The 22,714-nt window shown below is 37.2% G+C and overlaps 1 protein-coding gene across 1 annotated transcript; it reads left to right on the top strand.

Moving 5' to 3' along the window:
- The first annotated feature begins 20,740 nt into the window (after window positions 1-20,740).
- On the top strand, window positions 20,741-21,943 carry LOC149224100 (uncharacterized). The gene has a single exon (XM_089388084.1). The coding sequence runs from the start codon at window positions 20,741-20,743 to the stop codon at window positions 21,941-21,943; it is 1,203 nt and encodes a 400-aa protein (XP_089244210.1).
- Window positions 21,944-22,714: the final 771 nt, after the last annotated feature.

Raw genomic sequence — 22,714 nt, 5'->3', positions numbered from 1 at the left:
CTTGCAGTCGAGCATGAGCAACAACAACAACAAATTATTTCCATTACACCTAAAAGAGATTATATTCTTCAGGAGAAGCAGGTTCTATAGAAACATATTGATGACAACAATGCAAAATTCTAGGATCTTTGGCCCTTAGTTGCTGAAATAGTAACAAATGCACTTGAAGACTTTTTGGTTTGCACTCTTTCATATGTTGCAACCATTTGAAAACTTCTTGCACTGACCTCATCTCAACAAATGAAGAGCTCAAAAGAACTATTTTCATCATTTTGAGGGCGGGACTAGATCCAACACCCTAGTATTCCAGTGAGATCTAGCAGAAAATCATGTAAGTGGCTTGTCTGAAAGCCTCTATAATCCAAGCTACAAGGAAAGATAAAGAACTCTTAGCTCAAGTTCTAGATTGGTTAGGTTTCCTTACAAAGAAAAATCAATTGATCTACCCCCTGTGGCAATAGGCTAATCAGCTCTTCAACCAAGCCATGGCAACTCAAGACCTCAACCAGAAAAAGGAGCTCCTAGCATAGGTGGATGTGCTTGAAACTCAAGTCCAACAAATTGAGTATGAATCAGGCAAGACAAAGACTCAGCTCTGTAACCTTAAGCTACAAGCACATGGCCACTTCCATAATCTATAGTATATCAGTGTAGAGGGAGGAACTAAATTTATTTCCCTCTTGATGACACAACCTTCTCAACTAGTCGCTAAACTCACAACATAATTCGTCAATCAAGAAAGCACTCTCACAGGTCAATGGTAGGCATCACATGTTGTGTACGCATAGTTCAAAATTGTAGCCATCCAGTCTATACCATAGTTGGGTTCTTCATTTGGAGTAACATGCCAAGAAGAAGAAACATCAGTAGGATCACTGCAACGACAAGAAGCATCAACAAATGATTGACTTGAGGATGAGTCAACAAACTGTTGAGAGGGAATTTTGGGTCCTTCATTTTTAGGACAATTTTTTGTCACATTTTTTTTTACCATATTTTGAACAAAGGTGACCCATGGAAAGTCACAAAGAAGGTAGTCAAGGAAGGATAAGGAATCTGCTAAGATATGGCAGTTGCAGAATATCAGGAAGGGAAATCAGGGCACACATAGTCACAATCGAGTTGAAACATTTGTTAAACAGAAGAGGAAGCAGTCACAGTCAAGCAACAAAGGTATCCAAAAAGGAAAGGGTGAAGCATCCAAGGAGAGAAAGCAGCAGTCTAGGCGAATAGAGTGTTTAAAAGGCTGAAGGAAAAGCCAGAATAACAGAGAGAATAGAGTGTACTAAAATTTTTTCATGAAGCTTATTGAGGCCATATGATTCTATAACCACCTAGCCATATGCTAAACTATATTCTCTAGTCCTGTCCTATAGAGAAGGCTTATGAGCCTGAATGTAATGATGTAATGTTGGATAAACCTAATGAAAGAGGAAGTTGCGAGGATGTCTGATCGTCTACATGTGTTGGTTTTATGTGTACCCGTTAAAATTCTATTATGAATGCATGTTCATATTCTATGTTATTTTGGATGCTTTAGTTATTGTCTTGTACAATAATTACTTCTCTAGTGCCTTGATTCTAATTTTAATGAGTATTCGTAGCCTTGTGCAATTTCTCTTGATACCTACTTCCAATCCCTTAACAAAGAAATGTTGTGACGCACTTTGGGTGAGACACCTTATTCTTCTTGAGTAACGTGAAAATTCCAACATTATGCTAGACTACGGCAGACCGTTCGTTGGCCCCTGTGCCCGAACCTAGGGTCTCAACCTGACCACCATTTTTTCCCAACAGCAAGATAGAGCTTATAGTTTGATAATGGAGGCCTTTTATAAGTTATGGGTTTGTTAAGATTTTGAGAGTTAAGAGGAGTAGGTTTGCATATGGAACTATCCTTTTAGACCTAGATTGTTATCCTTGAATTTTTTGTTGGTCAGGCAAGGAGTGATAGAAGTATAACCATGGGGGGTGATAATGTAATGTGGTTTGAAAGTGACTTGACATATTGAAGAAACAAATAATTTTCTTACTCATATCCAAAATCCTAGAGGTACCAAGTTATGTAAGAGAGAGGTGCATCATTACTCATTCATGAGGAATGGTGAGGATAGGATCCCAACTCATTTGTGTCTTAGTGCTAAGGTTCCAAGTAGTATGGTTGAAAAGGACATCCAACTTGAGGTGGATTTGGTGAATAATAATGAGAATCATCGGTGAATTTTGTTCCAAATCTACTTATGAATGGTTTGGAGAGTTCTTATATGTTTTTAGAAGTAGTTGACTTAGGTCCAAAGGGAAATGTTGTGGAGGAGGGAGGTGTGACATTACTCATTCAGGAGTTAAGTATGATGATGAGGTTAGGATTCCAACAGGTTCTTGTCTTTGCACTAAGGTTCCTAGTTGTATAACTCAAAAGAACATCCAATTTGAGGTGGAGTTGGTGGTTAATAATGAGAACCGTAGGGTGAGTTTGTTTCCACATCTACATATGAATGGTGTAGAATGTTTTAAAATATTGCTATAAGTAGTGGACTTAGGTCCAAAGGTAAATGTAAATGAAGGTGGTGAAGTCAAGGAATGCATGAAAAAAGTTTCACCAATTGTTGGTGATAAGTAGGACAAGGAGGAAATCCCAAATTGTGCTTTGAAGGGTATTATGTAAGAAGGAGAAAAATAAACTAAAGTCTTTTAAGTTGAGGTCAAAAGGGATGAAGTTGATTTTCGGGTAGGTTCTTCCCTATCATGTCATGGAATTAGTTGGAAAATTGGATGGTAGACTTATTTCATTAGTATATGGATTAAGAGGGTGTGAGGGTAATAGCTAGGTTATGCTATTATTTTTTATCCACTTGCTATAGGTTGGATACCATTTGTGTTTCATCCTACAAAGGATCAAGAGAAATTACATTAGGGAAATGGTACTGGTATAATCCATATTATACCTCAACAATTTGACACAATATTAGACCTTGCATAAGAAAGGGAAAATATTCATCCTTTGTGAGTAAAATTTCATTCTCTCTCCCTAATGATATGGTCAAAGAGGAGCTTAACATAAGTTAGTAATAATTTAGGAAGGATATTGGATATCATTTAAAAGCTCATTCCCTGGGCAAGAAACACATGGTAATGATGAGAATGGAGATGAATATGGGTAATGGCTTACCAAAATATATCAACATTCAAGTGGGAAATGTGTTGTATCACCAAGAGACAGGTTATGTGAATATACTCTTCAAGTGCTCCATATCATTTGTATAGCCATATATTTACCTAATGATGAGGAAATTACTAAAGATCAATTGGTGTTAGATAAAAATGTAGATTTACAATAAGAAGGTGTTGAAGGAAAGTTGATTAGTTGATTAGATCTTCATCTATGAAAGATAATTCCATTTCTAATGATCCTTCTTCCAATGTTGTCGAATTGTTGTTTACAAGGTATTTCTAAAGAAAAGATAATGTACTCTTGTAAGAAAATGGACAAATGGGAGATGTAGAGGAAAATAATTTAAGAGGCGTAGAAGGAAATCATGAGCGAAAACTCCCTCCATTATATATCTACATATATATATATGGTAAATGAAAAAATGAGGACTCATACAAAAAAAATAAAAAATACTACATAGGAGATGACCTCCCACTCTTATTAGCTTATATATATATATATATATATATATATATATATATATATAGATATATGAGTTGGAGAAGGAAAATGAGGTGGATAGGTTTATAGAGGGGAAAATATCCCCTTAATAATTTTGGGAATGGAAAGTGGAAAGGACCCAAAATCCCATGAGAAATTACTCTCTTAAGTAAGAGGTGGTCGTGGTTCTATGAAGGGGAGAAAAATCATTTAACGATAAAAATAAGCGGGTTATACTAATAGTATTACTACTATGTACACATTGGAAAATGAATTTTCCCCAATTAGAAATAAAAATATCATCTCATATCAAGTAAGAAAAAGTGATTAATCATAGAGAATGGAGGAGTGAAGGGTGGAATTCAATCACAGCCTAGTAGGAAACCTTATCTTTCACATGCATTGAAGCATCCATTGAGTTTTTATCTACTAAACAAGTGAACATTCAAGGGTCCCTTAATGCAAACCACTCCTAGTCTAAAGGTTTAAAATGACAGTTAACACTAGAAAATCGTACACATGTTTACACAATCCAGAAGACGCTAAAAGACATCCAGCAAAATGCACAAGTGGATATTTTCTAGTTGAAGACATCATTAAGTTTAAAAATTTTAATTCCTCCTAAGGTACAAAGTTTATAAAGTTAAAAATTGGGGACTTTGCGCATTTGTTTTTGTAGTTGAGCACCCCACAGAATTTTCTTCTAAAGTCGTGCATTCAAGAAAATGGATGACTCAGTGAATTCGATACCACTTCACACACTTGGAGGTGATTCCTTGATAGGATCTCAGACCAAGACAACCAAATTCGAGTCACCCTAAATATATGCATCCCTCAATGGAATCATGTTGTCCTAGTCATGAGTCATTTTCATTCATGAACCAAGAGAGGGAAGATGGATTCAAAAGTTCTATATAAATAGGCCATGGGAGAACCAAAATACGAGGCAATGTTATGCTGGCCAAATTTCTATCAGAGAAAACCAACATTCCATTGTTAAAGCCAAAGAAAGTAAAAGCACTAACATTTTGGCCATATTGCTTCTAAGCAATCCATCATCTTAGTGAGAGGAGAAGAGTCCACCGTGACAGAGTCTTCATACTTCTTTGAGAAAGAGGAGAAGCTTGCAAAGAGATTGAGGAAAATAAAATCCTTGTTGAGGATTTTTTAGCATAATAGCTCAAAGAATTCTCTTCAAGTGTTTCATATTTTTCTATTTTCTTCAACTTATACTATCAATAGTCAACAAAGGGATATTTTTCCATTATTTTATTGACTTGTTTTCTCCATTGAGCATTGTTTCTATATTTATCTCTTTGTTTTAGTTAATGTTTGTATATGCATTGTTTTCACTATTTTCAATTCTTTGTGTATCTATGTTTGTTCACTAACAACATCAACTTTGTCTGTGATCCTTTTCAGGGAACAACCAATTGATAAGGAGGTGTATTTTGGTACACCATTGCTACAAAAACATTACTACAAGAATAGCGACCACATTGCTGTCTTTTCTTTAATCTAAAATGTGTGTTTGTGGGATCTTCTCTCTGCATAGTTGACCTACAAGGCATTCAATACCTCTATGGAATTTTTGCAGGACCCTGTGAGCCTATGGTGGGTAGAGAAACTTATTAATTTACAATTTTATGTTGACCGTGTATCTTATTCTCTGACTTATGCGCACTCATCATTTTTTCCCCTGACAGGCACGTTGTTGCGTCTCCGCACTGTGAAACCCATGCGGTTTTCCAGAAAGAAAAAAAATACCTTATAATTTCACATTTTTCAGGTGATTAGCACCCCTTAGTGAATTTCCTTCATCTCTATAATTTTTTTAACAATCAATTTAGATTTCCTAGTTTCTTTAATAATCAAAATTAGTAGAGTAATTAAATTATCTTTGCTTTTTGTTCACAATATTCACATAGCCTAATTAGTAAAGGAGTAAGTGGCCCATCACAAATCTTGTTACTAACAAAAGCATTCATTTCTTTCATTTTATGAGACTAGGAGAAAGTGGTATTACAGAAACTAAGTAATTTATGCTTCCCTTGTGTCTCTTAGAAGAACCTAGGGTTGCATATGAAAACTTTTTTAAAGCATTTGAATTTCTATCTCCCTGTGTTGAAATTCACATAGCGTAATAGGAAAAAGAGTAACTAGCCCATTATCTGAATATCACTTATTTTTCATGCACGGAACAATTGAAATCTAGAGGAAGTAGGGGAATATTGGAACAAATCGTCAAATATCAACATCTTCTCACACTTTACATGCTCACTTCATCACTTGTGCACAATTACACACCACACATTAAGCTTCTATAAAATTCATATTAGAAGGCATCTAGTTTTTGGAGATTTTGATACTTAGTTTATTTTAGCTTACATATCACACCCTAAAGAAAAGTATGACCCTTAAAAGAAACCATAACTTGAACCAACTAAATTCCCCACAGGGGCCACCAAAAAAATTATAGTTCAAGTTAGGACCATTAGATGTAGGAACCCCATAAGCCGCCATGGTCATGTTACATCTTTGAAACATATAGGTTGACCTTTTAGGGAGCTTAAAATCCTTCAATTATCCCATGGAAAGAATACTTGAGCATGGAAGAGACCTAATTTGGATGGGGTTCAACTTAAGTCATGTGTGTTCGGAACTCTTTGGGGCTACCCAACCCATATAGTGCTCAAAACTGGTAACTGACTACGAAGAAACTAAAGACTCGAATGCTCACATGGGATGAAGGTACTTTAGTGGAAAAAATCTAGGGAATCCTTTCCCTATAGGTGATGACATGGGCAGCACTTGAGCCCCATTTCAATTATCTTAGTTGATTCTTCGGCTGCTGGAAGGCATCGCCTGTTCTTTCAAGATGTTTCCCAGGGACCCATCAGAAGATATCTCCATAATTCCAAGTTACTTTAAGAGTGGTAAGGATGAATAGATCTTCTTAGGATCCTTTTTCACATGAAAAAACAAACGAAAACCATTTTTTGTTTAATTGATCACATAGGCTAAAGTTAAAGGGAAAGTAATATTTTTTTATTTTTCGCTTTGTTTTATGTATGTGATTATTTTTCTTTGAAGAATCATCTCCTTCCCTCACCATACATAAAGTATCACACACTCTAATCGAAACCATAGGGGACCCCACAACTCCCAGTCGATTTAGATGCTTCTTAAACCTCCCCCCATTACCGAGAGGTGTGCCAAAACTCCTGCCATTTCGGCATAGAGGACATCACACAACCACCATTATAGGATCCTCCATTATTGGTGCATCTTTGTGCGGGGCCCCTCCCCATTAAGGTACACCCTTCACAACCCCACAAGGGTCCCCATATGCTACCACTTTGGGGAGCCTAGATATCACTCCTCCAGATAGTCCACGACACCCCCATCAAAGTAGTTCTCCTGAAACTTCCCCATATATAACCCATTTACATATAGCTATCCAAAATTGTTTCGCAATGGCAAATAACTCATAGATCTCAATCTTAGCTTCTTTAAACCTACTATATTTAAGTAAGCTAAACAATGACCTGATCGCTCATAGTCAGAATTGGCCAGCTATGCCCACCAAGCTCCCTTCAGAGATTCCAAAATTTGAAGGAAAGCAGGGAGAATACCCAGGAAAAAATGTCATGAATTTTCAATTATGGTGTTCGTCTAATATTATCAAGCATGCTACTATTCAATTACGACTATTTCAACACACCCTTACTAGGCCTGCAATGAAATGGTACATTGACTAGCCTTCTGCTTCACATGGAAAATTCAGTTCCCTAGCTACAACTTTCCTCACATTCTTCTAGCTCTCAGTTCATCATGATTCGGGCTTGGAACTCCTCGCCCACTTCAAACAAACACCTACTACCCACATATCGGATCATATACATGAATGGTGGAAACCTCATAGCTTGTGTAGAGCACAGTTTGAAGACAAAGTCCTCCGCAAATTGTTTTTGAGATCCCTCACATCAGAAATCTCAAAAGACATGGAAAATTCATCCCCGCATAATGAGGAAGAATCCATTAACAAATCTCAATGGTTACTTCCTATATACACCTAGTTTGGATATATCTATTATGTTCTTCCAAACACCTCGCATCTATAGACGTATAAAGAGACACTAAGCACATCCAATTTCATTGATGGATTGATTGGGTCCATAACCCAAAATCAACTTAGAAACACCTAATAGTACCTTGGATACTTGTTCAATGGCCAATCATTTGATGCTACGCAAAACACACCACCACTGCAGCATACAGGATACTACCCCATCCAACCCACACTTATTCAAAATTTGGTTAGTAGGGTTAACCAATATCAGCCCCCTCATGGAGGCTCATACCTTCCCCCATAGGGAAACCAGTACTCCTCTATAATATAGATGCAATTTCCTCTTCCCAGAATCCATATACCAATCAGGAACAAGGAAAATAGTATTCTCCTTTCCTCGCACAACAACAAAATAACCCACCAATGCAAAATAACACAAGGGTTAATCTAGTGAAACTTTCTCTCACTCAGCAACAACAATCAAAGGAGCATTTGAACCCTGATAACCCGTCTAATGTTTCTAAGAAAAAAACAAAGAGAAAACCAAAGGGAGAACTTGAATAGGGGGTATTAACCACCAGCAAGCCCCACGGGCACCGATAAGGGGAATCCCTAATTGGAATCAAAAAAATGGATCAACCAACAACAACCCACATAAATAAAACAAGAACACAATACTAATCATTTTCGTGCCATCTGTGGGGAATATGATCATTATACCCATCATTTTCCTCAACTCCCTAACTTAAAAAGAATACAAGATAATAGGGGGCAAGGAGGGCAAAAAAATGCAGTAATGTAAGACCCTTCCCCCCACCAGGGAGTGGTTAACACTCATCAATAATCATCCCATCCACATCCTTCTGGAGGGAACCCCATAATAATTCTAATCATGACATTTTCATGACATGAGAAGATATTCTCCCGCAAAAACGAAATATAAGTTATGAAGCTCCCCGAGAGCCCAACCCATCCACCTCAACCACGATAATACCTATAGGGTCGTTGACCATTCCTCGACTTCCTATAGAACCTATGCCAAATATGGTCAAATGACCTTTAGGTGAGAAGGACATAACTCAAAAGCTACTCGTAGCTACAACATAGCTGACGATTTAGCGTAGTCACTATTAGCTATGTCAACATTAGAGGTACTACAAACATTCCCAACCCAATGGAAAGCCTTAATTTCTAATCTTGGTGAAATTGACCCGGTCGATTCTCACCTAATGGTCTTTGACTTAGATAAAGCTACCCCATGACTACCATCAGTCATTGCTTTCCAAATTTTAGTCTTAGTCCAAAACATCACCATCCATTGTTGCATTGTCAACGAAGGGGCTTCCAAATGTATAATTTCAAAATATTTTTTCACACGAACTCAAGTCATCTAACATCTTGATTAGTCATACAACGGATGCCCTTCATCCCCTGTATTCTTAAACCCTAATGTGCCATTATAGTTGGCCAGAAAAAATGTGCTAATATATGTTGAAGTACTAGAAACTTAGTTGGATTACAATACCCTACTGGGCTGAAGCTACATGTACAATATATTAGTAGCCGCCTTGTCTATATTCAGGGTAATGATGTTCCCCTATGACAAAAAAATCATTACAATAAATCAACTCACATATTATGAGAAGAAGAAATTACCTGCACCCGAAGGTGTGCTACCTTTAGTCTCATATTCTCATGAATGGATCACCACTTACATTGAACTCATCCCAGGCCAATTTAAGTCATCAACACTCCTAGGGACATTCCCAGGAGACCTTCTTGTGATAGAGGAAATTTCCCCAACCACAAGAGCACCTATGTGCATGATGACTTCATCAAACACCCCCCAAGCCCAAGAACCAATTCCAGATACCAATATCAATGTTGTTATTGATCCTACTTTTTTACCATATTCCATCACTCAAACACCCTTCTTATTCCCCCAACCTAGTTTTGTCTTGCACCAAGACATCGCAACACTCTCATTGCCCCATATGGCTCTCATGATACTGGTCTAGTATCTGTCCCCTCAGGCCATGTCAGCAAGCTCAGGAATCTCTACAATGGGCATTAGTCTTATTCCTCCTCGAGATAGCACAACACCATAAGCAACGCCTACACTAACACCAATTGGTGCTACAACAAGGGATAAGCAAAAATATAAAAAGATGGAAGTTTCAAATAATCCCTCCTCTAGTGTCCCTTAACCCTATGCTTTGCATGAAATAGTTGGGCACCCCACCCATAGGTGCCCTGATTTAAGCAAGCTCAAATCTCTTTTTCATGCCCCACAAGCACCAGTAAACCCCCTTCCCCCTACTGGAGAAAAGAGCACATCCGCGCATCATAATAAATTGTGCACCAACCATGCATGCACCATATGCGTAGAATACGGGCATTACACTCATCATTACCCATGAATCCCTTGATATCATGATGCTTTAAGTGCACTCACCCAAACCAATACCCCATTGCTAATAGCAGAGGATGGATCCAAAAAAAAATTATGTTGTGAGGGAAGAATTTTCTTTCTCCTATCCCTTGTCTGGTCCATCAACCTTCCGCCATGATCCGAGTCAACCCAAACCAGTAAAACCCCTACTAGCACCCACTTGTGCTTTATGTGACAAACTAGGTCATTTAATTTGCCAGTGTTCTGAATTAAAGGCCTTTAACAAATTGTATCTGGTTACCCACATCGCTCAAAGCACCAAACCCAAGAACAAACATCACACTTGCTAGATTTATGCAAGAAATCATCACGTGTGACATTGTCCACACCTTTCTCGATTTCATTCTATTCTAGGATTCATGCGGCGATTTATCGCTGAGAATTCTAATTTAGTCGGGTAAGATACCAAACCATTAGATGATACAACACCACCAGGAAATGAAGCATCTAAGTCCATTTTATGTGTATTTGAGGAGAAATGGATGCCATAAGTTAAGCAAGGCCCCCATCATTACATCTCCCCTCTCCGTCATCAATCTAGATTGGGAAAAAAAATGATCTAAGGTCGTCTAGAAAAAACAATCACCCCTCACATGTGCCATATGTGATAAACCCAACCACTTGGTGAATCAATGTCATGAATTGAGTATGTTTAATGACATATTTCACTTAATGGTCCAAATTCCAGAAGTCCATCTCTCCAATCAAGAGAAAATCACACGTTGTTATTGTCACATCTATTCTCAATCACATCATATGAGGAATTGTCAATACCATCTATGTTTTCACACAGCAAGAGATGAATTGAGGCAAACCCACACCAAGAAGTCACATCATGCCAATACTAGGATCCAGAGATGGCTACCACCCCAGGATGACCCATCTCATGATGTCAACCAGGCATCATCATCTCATACTATGAGCAATACCACCACCTATACTATCTATTCAGTTAGTTCTAGTTTGGTGTGGAATATCTGTAGTAGTACTTCTCATAGCACCGAGACATGTCATATGTTACAAACATTTCAACAACTTAGGATTCAGTGTGAAACTCCTATTGAGGAAGATACATTTCCCCTTGTACACAAACAACACTACAATAACTTCATCCCACGTGGTATCAACCGACCATAATTGAAATTCTACCACCACTTAATGTTGGCAACACGCAACACCATATACCATTCATTTCCTCATCCGTAGGAACCATGATTCGTGGTGTCTGCTCATCATTTTTTTATTTTGAGATAGAAAAATCCACCCCACCTATGGTAACACCACTTACAGTGCAGGCCCATCCCATCTACACTTTTTCAACCTTGCTTCATTCTACTGCATTAACCAATGAGCCATATTCTTGCTTTTCAACCAACACAACCAGGTCTAAACCCCAACCACAAGACCTGAAACAACCCAATTCAACACTGGATAATATTTTTCACTCAGATGAAGATATTATAGATGCCATGATGGAACTCAAATTTCGATGGGATCCAATGCACCATCATTTTCTTTTTCTATCCGAAAAAACATTTCTACCCACAAGCACACCAACCAACAATATCTGTGCCACACAGTAAAATTATTTCCTACCACCAAGAAAGGTTTACTAGTTCAAGAATCCCATCCCAATACCTGATGTCTTTAAGGAAGGGAATATGTCAAATATTTCACCTACCATCAAGGTAAATATTTCTAACAAACCTAGAAAAGTCAAAGAGATCTCCTTGGGAGCAACATTCTCTCTAGAAGAAATAACTGCATACACATCCTTGTTACAAGAATACATGGACATTTTTGCATGGGATTACTCTGAGATACCAGGAATCAATCCCACCATTGTGGAACACAATATTGACACGTGGCCTGAGGCCCATCCCATCACATAGAAACAACGTAAGTTACATCCTTCTAATGTAGAAGCAATCAAACAAGAAATCGATAAAATCCACAAAGTTGGGTTCATCTATCCTGTCGCTTACACGTGTTTCTAACCCTATACCTTTCATGAAAAAATAGGGCAACATCTACATTTGTATGATTTCTAAGATCTAAACAAAGTTTGTCCCAAAGACAATTACCCTATGTCATTCATAAACCAAGTCATTAACGCTTGCGTCAATCACGAGGCCATATCCTTCATGGATGGGTTCTCTGGGTATAACCAAATCTAGATTCACCATACAGAACAGTACAAAACAACATTTTCAACCCCTTGGGGTACATTTTCATACGAATTTATGCCTTTTGGTCTTAAAACTATTGGCACCACCTTTCAGGTTTTTGGTGTGTGTTATATTCTTTCCACGACTAGCCCCACGCGCAAAGTGGGCGGTTAGAGGGGGGGCGGTAGGCCCCCCTTCGTTGTGTTCAGCACAACAGGGGAGTCATAGGGTGGGCGGCAGCCCCCCCTATCAGGGGATTTGAGGGCGGTGGTATCCCCTCTCTACGGGGCCCGAGGCAAAACCCCGGGAAAAAAAATTGGACCCTATATTAGGTGGGCAGAACTACCTATGGTTTTGGGCATGATGGTTTTCTTCCCATGGTATTTTGTAGATCCAATCAAGGGAACTACGGTTATGTTCTAATCCAGGGTTAATGGATTGGGATTTATGAATGATTCGACATGTATATATATGTATTATAACATTGAAAGGAATATAATGAAAAATCAATCTAGTAGTCTCAGTTTTGGGATCCAAGGGAAATATTTGTACTTATTTTTTGTTTCTCTCCATTGTATATTTTCTGTTTTTAAGAATTCGTATGAAACTAATTTTTGTACAGAGTTAAAACCTACACCAATGGGCCATGAACTACATCTTCCACATTTTAGCTCATCTTATCCTCACATATCTAGATGACCTTACAGTATGATCCATGAAGCATGCTAACCATTTGGAGGATATTTGTGTGGTATTTTAGAGATGTTGACAATATAACTTACGCTTGAACCCTCTCAAGTGTGTATTATGTGTCGATGTCCGAAGACTACTAGGATTCATAGTTTCCCAGCAATTTATCAGAGTCGATCCTCTCAAAATCCAAGCCATTAAGGAGGTACCACATCAAAAAACATTGAAACGGTTACAAATCCTGGAGGGTAAGGCCAATTTCTTACAACTCTTTGCCCCCGATTACGCTACTTGCATGCAAGTTTACCTGCAACTCCTTCGTCAAGATATTTCCTTCCATTGTGATGATCAAGCTAAAAGGTCATTTGAAGCTTTAAAAGTTGCATTTTCTCAAGCTCCTTTAATTAGCCCACCCAACCACAACAAATAATATACCCTATACCTATCAGAATCAAATGTAGCCATCGCTAAGGTATTAGTCTAGGATGGACCATATAACAAAGAGCACATAATTTATTACGTCAGCAAGAACTTATTTAGGTTTTCTTTGAAGTACAAACCTGAAGAAAAAATTCCCTTAGCTCTCATACATTCTATATAGAAGCTTCGCCATTATATCATCCTTCATACCACTACCATAATTGCATCTATTAACCCCATGAGGTATCTTCTCACTTGCCATATGATGAACCATAAATACTATCGATGGACCATTATTCTGTAAGAATTTTAACTATAATTTAATTCTCCTAAGAGAAAAAGGCACTCATCCTCAACAAGCTCATCATAGATCTCCCAAAAAAGACCCAAGTCTCTCTCGTTAATGAATCTCTTCCTAATGAACATATCTTTTTAGTATTATGTTATGAAATGATCTCAAGAAAAGATAGATCAACGCCTTAGAATTCAGCCTCTTTGAGGGGGCAACCTCCTTTACATTACATAAATGAACAATTCTTGGATGATTCAAATGAAAAAACCTCCTTTCTATATATAGGAGTCTAAGGAGTCACAATATAATCCAGCCGACCTAACAATAATAACATAAGCCACAAAAATAACAATAGAGAGATTCTATGGGGCACAGAAATAACAATATGGGGGTAATAGGGGCAGAACAATATAAATAAGTGTTATAACTACAATAGTAATGGGGTAATCACTAGTATTATAGGGACCCAACATGCCCCTCTCCTTCAAAAAAGTGTTGTCCTCAACGCTTGAGTAGTTCTGGATACTTCTGCATAAAATTCTCATCCTCCCATGTGGAATCTTCAGCGGATAAGTTCTTCCACTTGATAAGATACTCTGAAATTGATCGATTTCGTAGTTGTCGAGTTCTTGTTTCTGTGACTGCTTCCGGTTCCAATATAATTTTTCCTTCCTCATCAAGTTCTGGCAATATTGTTTGAATTGGGAGCTTGTCGCCTATAACCTTCTTTAAACATGAAACATGGAAAACTGGGTGCAATCGAGAAGCTGCAGGAAGCTCCAATTTGTATGCCATAGTACCAATCTTTTGCAACACCTTGTACGGACCATAATACTTTGGTGATAATTTATTATCCTTCTTAGCTTGCTTTAGGGACATTTTCTTATATGGTTGTAGCCGTAGGAATACCCAATCACCTACATCAAAACTTCTTTCACTGCGATGTTGATTTGCCCGTTGTTTCATTCTATTTTGTGCCAACACGAGGTTATCCTTTAAGAGTTGGAGGACTTGTTGTTGATGTTCGATGTGATGTTCCACTGCCTGAACCTTAGAATTTTCTCTTAAATATGATGTGATGGATGGTGGTTGATACCCATAAAGTGCCATAAATGGGGTCATTTTTGTTGTTGTATGGAAGGAAGTGTTATACCACCATTCAGCCAGAGGCAACCATTTGACCCATTGTGTCTGTTTATCAGATACAAAGCAACGAAGATATCCTTCCAAACATTTGTTTACTATCTCAGTTTGCCCATCAGATTGAGGATGATAAGATGAGCTATGAGCTAACTGAGTACCAAGACAAGAAAATAATTCTGTCCAAAAATTTCCATGAAAATGGGATCTCTGTCACTTACAATAATCTTTGGGTTTCCATGTAGCTTTTGAACTGTTTCCATAAATGCAGTAGAAACTGTACTGGCTTTAAATGGATGTGATAATGCACAAAAGTGTGCATACTTGGTAAGTCTGTCAATTACCACCATGATGACACTCTTTCCCTCAGACTTGGGTAAACCTGTGATAAAATCCATTGGAACCTGCTCCCAACGTTGGCTTGGAATGGATAAAGGTTGTAATAGACCTGGTGTCTTAATTGTTTCAACTTTATTTTGTTGGAAAACCAAACATTCCACCACAAACTTTTGAATATTTGATTTAAGGCCATCCAAAAAAAATTCCTTCATATGGTAATTTTTTAAAAATCCTGAGTACCCTCCTAAGGGAGAAGTGTGCAATTCCATAAGAATCTTTTGTTTTAGCTGGGAATTATTACAGAGGTATAAGCGATCTTTGTACCATAACGAATCATTTTGCCAGCTAAATGTATCAGAAGTACTGGAATCTTGTTGTACTTCTTCGTCATTCTTCTTCTTCATCATTCTTCGTCATTCTTCCATTCCTCCCTTGCTTCGTTTATCCAATCTGGTTGGATAATAGAAATGGCACACAACAATGCTTCCACATCCTCATCCTTTCTTGAGAGTGCATCTACCACCACATTTTGCTTTCCTTTTTTGTAGATGATTTCAAAGTCATAACCCAACATCTTTGTGACCCACTTTTGTTGCTCTTCAGAGGATAATCTTTGTTCTAAAAAGTATTTAAGGCTATCATGATCCGTTTTTACCTTGAAGTGTCTTCCCATTAGGTAGGGTCGCCATTTCTTAAGTGCATGGAGTATTGCCAACATTTCCTTATCATAAATAGCTTTGCTTAAAAACTTTCCCTTGATTGGACGACTTTCAAAAGCAATGGGTCTTTCATCTTGCATTAGAACAACACCAATTCCATTTCCTGAAGCATCACATTCCACAATAAAGGTTTTTGTGAAGTCCGGTGTAGCTAAGACCGGTGCTTGGCACATTGCCTCTTTAAGATGTTCAAAGGCCTTTTTGCTTCCGGAGTCCATGAAAATGAATCTTTCTTCAATAATGTTGTTAGAGGTGCTGCTATTCTCCCATAATTCTTAACAAACTTGCGATAATACCCTGTCAACCCAAGAAATCCTCGCAGATGCTTTATGGATGTGGGGATTTTCCATTCCTTAATGGCTTTAATTTTGCTAGGGTCTACCTTAACTCCTTCATGAGATACAATATGACCAAAATATTCCACCTCCTGGACTCCAAAGAAACATTTGGATCTTTTTGCATATAATTGTTTCTCCTCCAATAGTTGTAGCACCCTGTCAACATGTTCAACATGATCCTTCCAAGACTTGTTGTAGATTAGTATATCATCAAAAAATACTAACACAAATTTTCTAAGGAATGGTTTGAAAATTGAATTCATCAAACCTTGAAATGTTGAAGGTGCATTGGTAAGGCCAAAAGGCATGACCAAAAATTCATAATGACCCTCATGAGTTCTAAATGTCATTTTCGGAATGTCTTCAATCTTCATTCTGATTTGATGATATCCCGAAAAAAGATCCAACTTGGTGAAGTAAATTGATCCAAGCAATTCATCCAGTAATTCATCAATGACAGGAATGGGGAAGATATCTTTAGTAGTGAGCTTGTTGAGCTCCCTATAATCCGGACACATGTGCCATGATCCATCCTTCTTGTGCACCAATACTACTGGAGCTGAGAAAGAACTTTGACTCGGTTGAATTATACCAGCCTCTAGCATTTCTGCAACCATACGTTCAATTTCACTTTTTTTGACATAGGGATATCTGTACGGCCTGATGTTTGGAGGAACACTTCCTGGAGTCAGATGAATAGCATGATCATGATCACGCATAGGTGGGAGACCTTTGAGAGTCTCAAATACCTTGGAATGATTGTCCAGGACTTTTTGGAGATCTGGAGAAATAGATGATTCCAATGTGGAAACATCTAGCGAACATAATTGTGCAATTACACCTCTTTGCTCCTTTTTTAGAAGCTTTGTCATGCCACTAGAGCTGATTATCTTTCCTGGTTTCCCTGCAATACCCCTTAATTCAACTTCTTTCCTTCTATAGAAAATTTGATGAAAAGTTCTTGAAAATTAAAAGCTATTGTACCCAAGGATTGTAGCCATTGGACTCCTAGTACAACATCAGCACCTCCCATTGGAATGGAAAGCATTGGGCTAGTCAATACATATTCTCCCATGGATAGCTTGATATTATGGCACTTTCCAGAGCAATTTATTGTTCCTCCATTTGCAATCATCACTTGACACTCTGGTGCTGGATATAGGAAGCAATTCAATTCTTTTGCTACCCTACAATGAATAAAATTGTGGGTGCTTCCTGAATCAATCAACACTATTACCTTTTTCTTCTTGATTTGTCCTTCTATCTTGATGGTTTGAGGAGTGGTAATTCCCACAAAAACCTTTATTGTGGAATGTGATGCTTCAGGAAATGGAATTAGTGTTGATTTAATGCAAGATAAAAGACCCATTGCTTTTGAATGTCATCCATTCAAGGGAAAGTTTTTACACAAAGCTATTTATGAGAAAGAAATGTTGGAAATACTACATGCACTTAAGAAATGGCAACCCTACCTAATGGGAAGACACTTCAAGGTAAAAACGGATCATGATAGCCTTAAATACTTTTTAGAACAAAGATTATCCTTTGAAGAGCAACAAAAGTGGGTCACAAAGATTTTGGGTTATGACTTTGAAATCATCTACAAAAAAGGGAAGCAAAATGTGGTGGCAGATGCACTCTCAAGAAAGGATGAGGATGTGGAAGCATTGTTGTGCGCCATTTCTATTATCCAACCAGATTGGATAAACGAAGCAAGGGAGGAATGGAAGAATGATAAAGAAGTGTGGGCACTTATTCAAAAGTTACAACAAGATTCCAGTACATCTGATACATTTAGCTGGAAAAATGATTCGTTATGGTACAAAGATGGCTTATACCTCTGTAAGAATTCCCAACTCAAACAAAATATTCTTATGGAATTACACACTTCTCCCTTAGGAGGGCACTCAGGATTTTTAAAAACTTACCACAGGGTTAAGAAGGAATTTTTTGGGGATGACCTTAAATTGGATATTCAAAAGTTTGTGGCGTAATGTTTGGTTTGCCAAAAAAATAAAGTTGAAACAATTAAGACCCCGGGTCTATTACAACCTTTATCCATTCCAAGCCAACGTTGGGACGAGGTTTCAATGGATCTTATCACAGGTTTACTCAAGTCTGAGGGAAAGAGTGTCATCATGGTGATAGTTGATAGACTTACCAAGTATGCGCACTTTTGTGCGTTATCACATCCATTTAAAGCCAATACAGTTTCTACTGCATTTATAGAAACAATTAAAAAGCTACATGGAAACCCAAAGATTATTGTAAGTGACAGAGATCCCATTTTCACTGGAAATTTTTGGACAAAATTATTTTCTTATATCGGTACTCAGTTAGCTCATAGCTCATCTTATCATCCTCAATATGATGGGCAAACTGAGATAATAAACAAATGTTTGGAAGGATATCTTTGTTGCTTTGTATCTGATAAACATAGACAATGGGTCAAATGGTTGCCTCTGGCTGAATGGTGGTATAACGATTCCTTCCATACAGCAACAAAAATGACCCCATTTATGGCACTTTATGGATATCAGCCAACATCCATCACATCATATTTAAGAGAAAATTCTAAGGTTCAAGCAGTGGAACATCACATCGAGCATCAACAAGTCCTCCAACTCTTAAAGGATAACCTCGTGTTGGCGCAGAATAGAATGAAACAACAGGAAGATCAACATCGCAGTGGAAGAAGTTTTGATGCAGGTGATTGGGTATTCCTAAGGCTACAACCATATAAACAAATGTCCCTCAAGCAAGCTAAGAAGGATAATAAATTATCACCAAAGTATTATGGTCCATACAAGGTGTTGCAAAAGATTGGTACTATGGCATACAAATTGGAGCTTCATGTAGCTTCTCGAGTGCACCTAGTTTTCCATGTTTCATGTTTAAATAAGGTTATAGGTGACAAGCTCCCAATTCAAACAATATTGCTAGAACTTGACGAAGAAGGAAAAATTATATTGGAACCGGAAGCAGTCACAGAAACAAGAACTTGACAGCTACGAATTATCAATTTCTGAGTATCTCATCAAGTGGAAGAACTTATCCGCTGAAGATTCCACATGGGAGGATGAGAATTTTATACAGAAGCATCCAAAACTACTCAAGCGTTGAGGACAACACTTTTTTGAAGGAGAGGGGCATGTTAGGTCCCTATTATTGTAGTTGTATCCCTTATTAATATTTTTGTGCCCCTATTGTCCCCATATTGTTATTATTGTGCCCCATAGAATCTCTCTATTGTTATTTTTGTGCCTTTATATTATTATTGTTAGGTCGACTGGGTTATAGTGTGACTCCTTAGACTCCTATATATAGAAAGGAGGTTTTTTCATTTGAATCATCCAAGAATTGTTCATTTGTGTAATGCAAAGGAGGTTGCCCCCTCGAAGACGTTGAATTCTAAGGCATTCAACTATCTTTTCTATCTTTTTGTGAGATGGTTTCATAACAAAGTCCTTGTGTATGATCAAACAATTAATTTATCCACTTTACCTCTAAATTTATTAGTTCCTGCCAAAGAAAGACTCTAGGATTTGATTTTTCCTATGGACCACTATTAATCATAGCATTGACCATTGTAAATTATAATTTTTCATTCAAATTTTCCTAGAGTATAATTTCTAACTAGAGTGGGAGAGACTAAGTTGCATTGCACCACTTAACTTTAAATAAAAATATTTAAAACACCTCAAAAATAGATTTCCTAGGCATGATAGCCCATCATGTATCTCATAGTGAACAAAATTTATATTTTAAAATCTCATAACATAATTATTAGACAAAATGACTTTTTAAGGGCATTTTTCATGGTTAATTTTAACCCAAATTTATTTAAATTGTTTAATTTATAGAATTCAAGTGCCTACTAGTTTTTCAAAATGTTGAATCCATTTATACATAATAAACAAAAAAATCTCAATCATTCTTGAAATTATATAGCCAATCTTATGTATTAATTAAAATACTTATTTTTAAAACAACCTAATTCCAAAAATAATTTTCATAACCCATCAGGTTAATGCCAATGGCCATGCCTATAATTAAAATTGACAATTTAAAAACAATAAACTCAAAATAAATAGTCGGCCAATAAACCTTACATTAACGAAGTCAGTTATTCAATGATAAACATATACAGCAAGGCTCATTTAATACTTTTAATACCATTAACATACCACATATTTGTTGGCAACCTCCATGCCCATAGCCGGTCTTCGCGGGTCCACATCGCAAGCGCCATGGTGTCCACTTAAATATTGCCCAACGACATGGTGTCCACTTAAATATTGCCGACATACCTCTTATATTTAGTTATGACCTAAGGATTGATCGACTTGTATTTATAACCTAGGCATCGTTCTCTCATTATCGATTTCACTAATCATCTCTGCTGGACCAGTTGGACTCACGCAGATTATACCTGAAATCTTCACCGAGTTTGGAAATATGGCCGGATCTTCATCATCTTCAAACCATGCCTCTAATTTTATAGATGAAAAGTTGGTTTCTTTCAATTCGTCAGACGACGGACCTGCAGAAGTTCTGCGAATAGGAGTTCCACTGAGGACTACAAAAGCAGAAACATCTTCTTTGATGGGACAAGTCAATATTACCACCTATAAGCGGAAGCGAAAGGGAGCAGAGGCACCGTCTAATTTTAGAGATGAAAAGTTGGTTTCTTTCAATTCGTCAGACGACGGACCTGCAGAAGTTCTGCGAATAGGAGTTCCACTGAGGACTACAAAAGCAGAAACATCTTCTTTGATGGGACAAGTTAATATTAACACCTATAAGCGGAAGCGAAATGTAGCAGGGGCGCCGTCTATGGAATGTGGTTGTTGTTATTGTTCATATCGATTTGATCAAATGCTACAGTGTCGAAGTGGGCACTGGTTTTGTTTTGATTGTATTAGGAAGCAAGTCAATCAAATCATTTATGGAGGTCTCAAGGCGCATGACTATTTATCCTGTATGGCTGTTGGTGATTGCGAGGAGTCAATTCCTTTGTCAGAAATCAAGAAAGCTCTTCCAAATGATGTTATTGAAAGATATGAATATCGCCTGGCCGAACAGGCTGTAGTTGAAGCCAAAATTGAAGGTCTTGTTTATTGCCCATTCTGTAACATTCCATATGAAATAGACAACTGTCTACAGGTTTTCGATTGTCCAAACCCTAAATGTTTAATCGCTTCATGTATTCAATGCAAGAAGCTCAGTCACTCACCATTACGCTGTGAAGAGGTTGACAAAAATTCTGAGACTGCTCTTCGTAGGGCAGTAGAAGAGAGGATGGCAAAAGCTGTGATAAGAGAATGTAACGTTTGCCACGCGGAGTTAATCAAGACGACTGGATGCAATGTAGTTAGATGTAAATGTGGAAACGTAATGTGTTACTTTTGCAGACAGACATTTTCGTATTCCAATCACTCGCCTCATTTTTGCACTTGTGCTCGATACACTGGACCACCGTGGAAACCCTGTCAAGTATGCAACAGGTGCAGTTATATAGAGATTGACATGGATGAGGCTCTGGCTGCTAGGGAGGAAGCGTTGAAGGAATTGGTAGACAGTAAAACTGAGTTGCTTGATGTGGAAATTGGGCCTCCCCTCAGAGCAGCAGTGGCAACATATGCAATTTTATCATTATAATTAAATTATTATTGTAGCTGCATTCTTGGATCTCATTTAGTTTTGAAAAAATAATGTAGGATCCCTTTACGTGAAACTAGATATGTTATTGGTTTTATATAGGTTATTGTCATGGTGGAATTGATGTATCTCATTTAGTTTATGAAAATTAATGCAGGATCCACTTATCTCGTATTATATTTTGTATATAAGAGCAATATAATTTTTAGTAATATAAATGTATCCAATATTTGGTTTACTAATTCTTAAAAAAAATTAAATAATTTTTATTTAGTAATAAATATATTTAATAAATTTTTGTATAGAAAAATGCCTTTTAATTTTTATTTAGTAATAAATATATTTAATAAATTTTTGTATAGAAAAATGCCATGCATTTTTAATGGATATAATTAATAAATTATATTTTTTTTAATTGTGAAATTATATTACATGTCAACTTCTTCCACATACATATATAAAGATTGAGTAGAGTCATGAGGTATTAATAACAAATTCATGAATTTGAAACCTATGAAAGAGGAATGTGGAGACACCTAGGGATATGGCAGAGACTATGAGGAGTATAAGAATGAAAGAGGAATGTGGAAACTATGGCAGAGCTTATGAGAAGTATAAGAATGAAACTTTATAAATAGAAATGGGATGAATTAAATGTTATCATTATATAAAGTTCTACGAACATTCATCAAAGTGCCTATCTACAACAACATGAATAGTAGAGCATTCTTAGAAAACATATTTTCATAGAAAATACTTTAGATAGAGGTA

Source organism: Pinus tabuliformis, chromosome Q (assembly GCF_031772625.1).
Source record: "Pinus tabuliformis cultivar Carrire ecotype Pingquan chromosome Q, CPIR1, whole genome shotgun sequence".
Taxonomy (NCBI): Eukaryota; Viridiplantae; Streptophyta; class Pinopsida; order Pinales; family Pinaceae; genus Pinus; species Pinus tabuliformis.
This window is presented reverse-complemented; position numbering and strand designations above follow the sequence as displayed.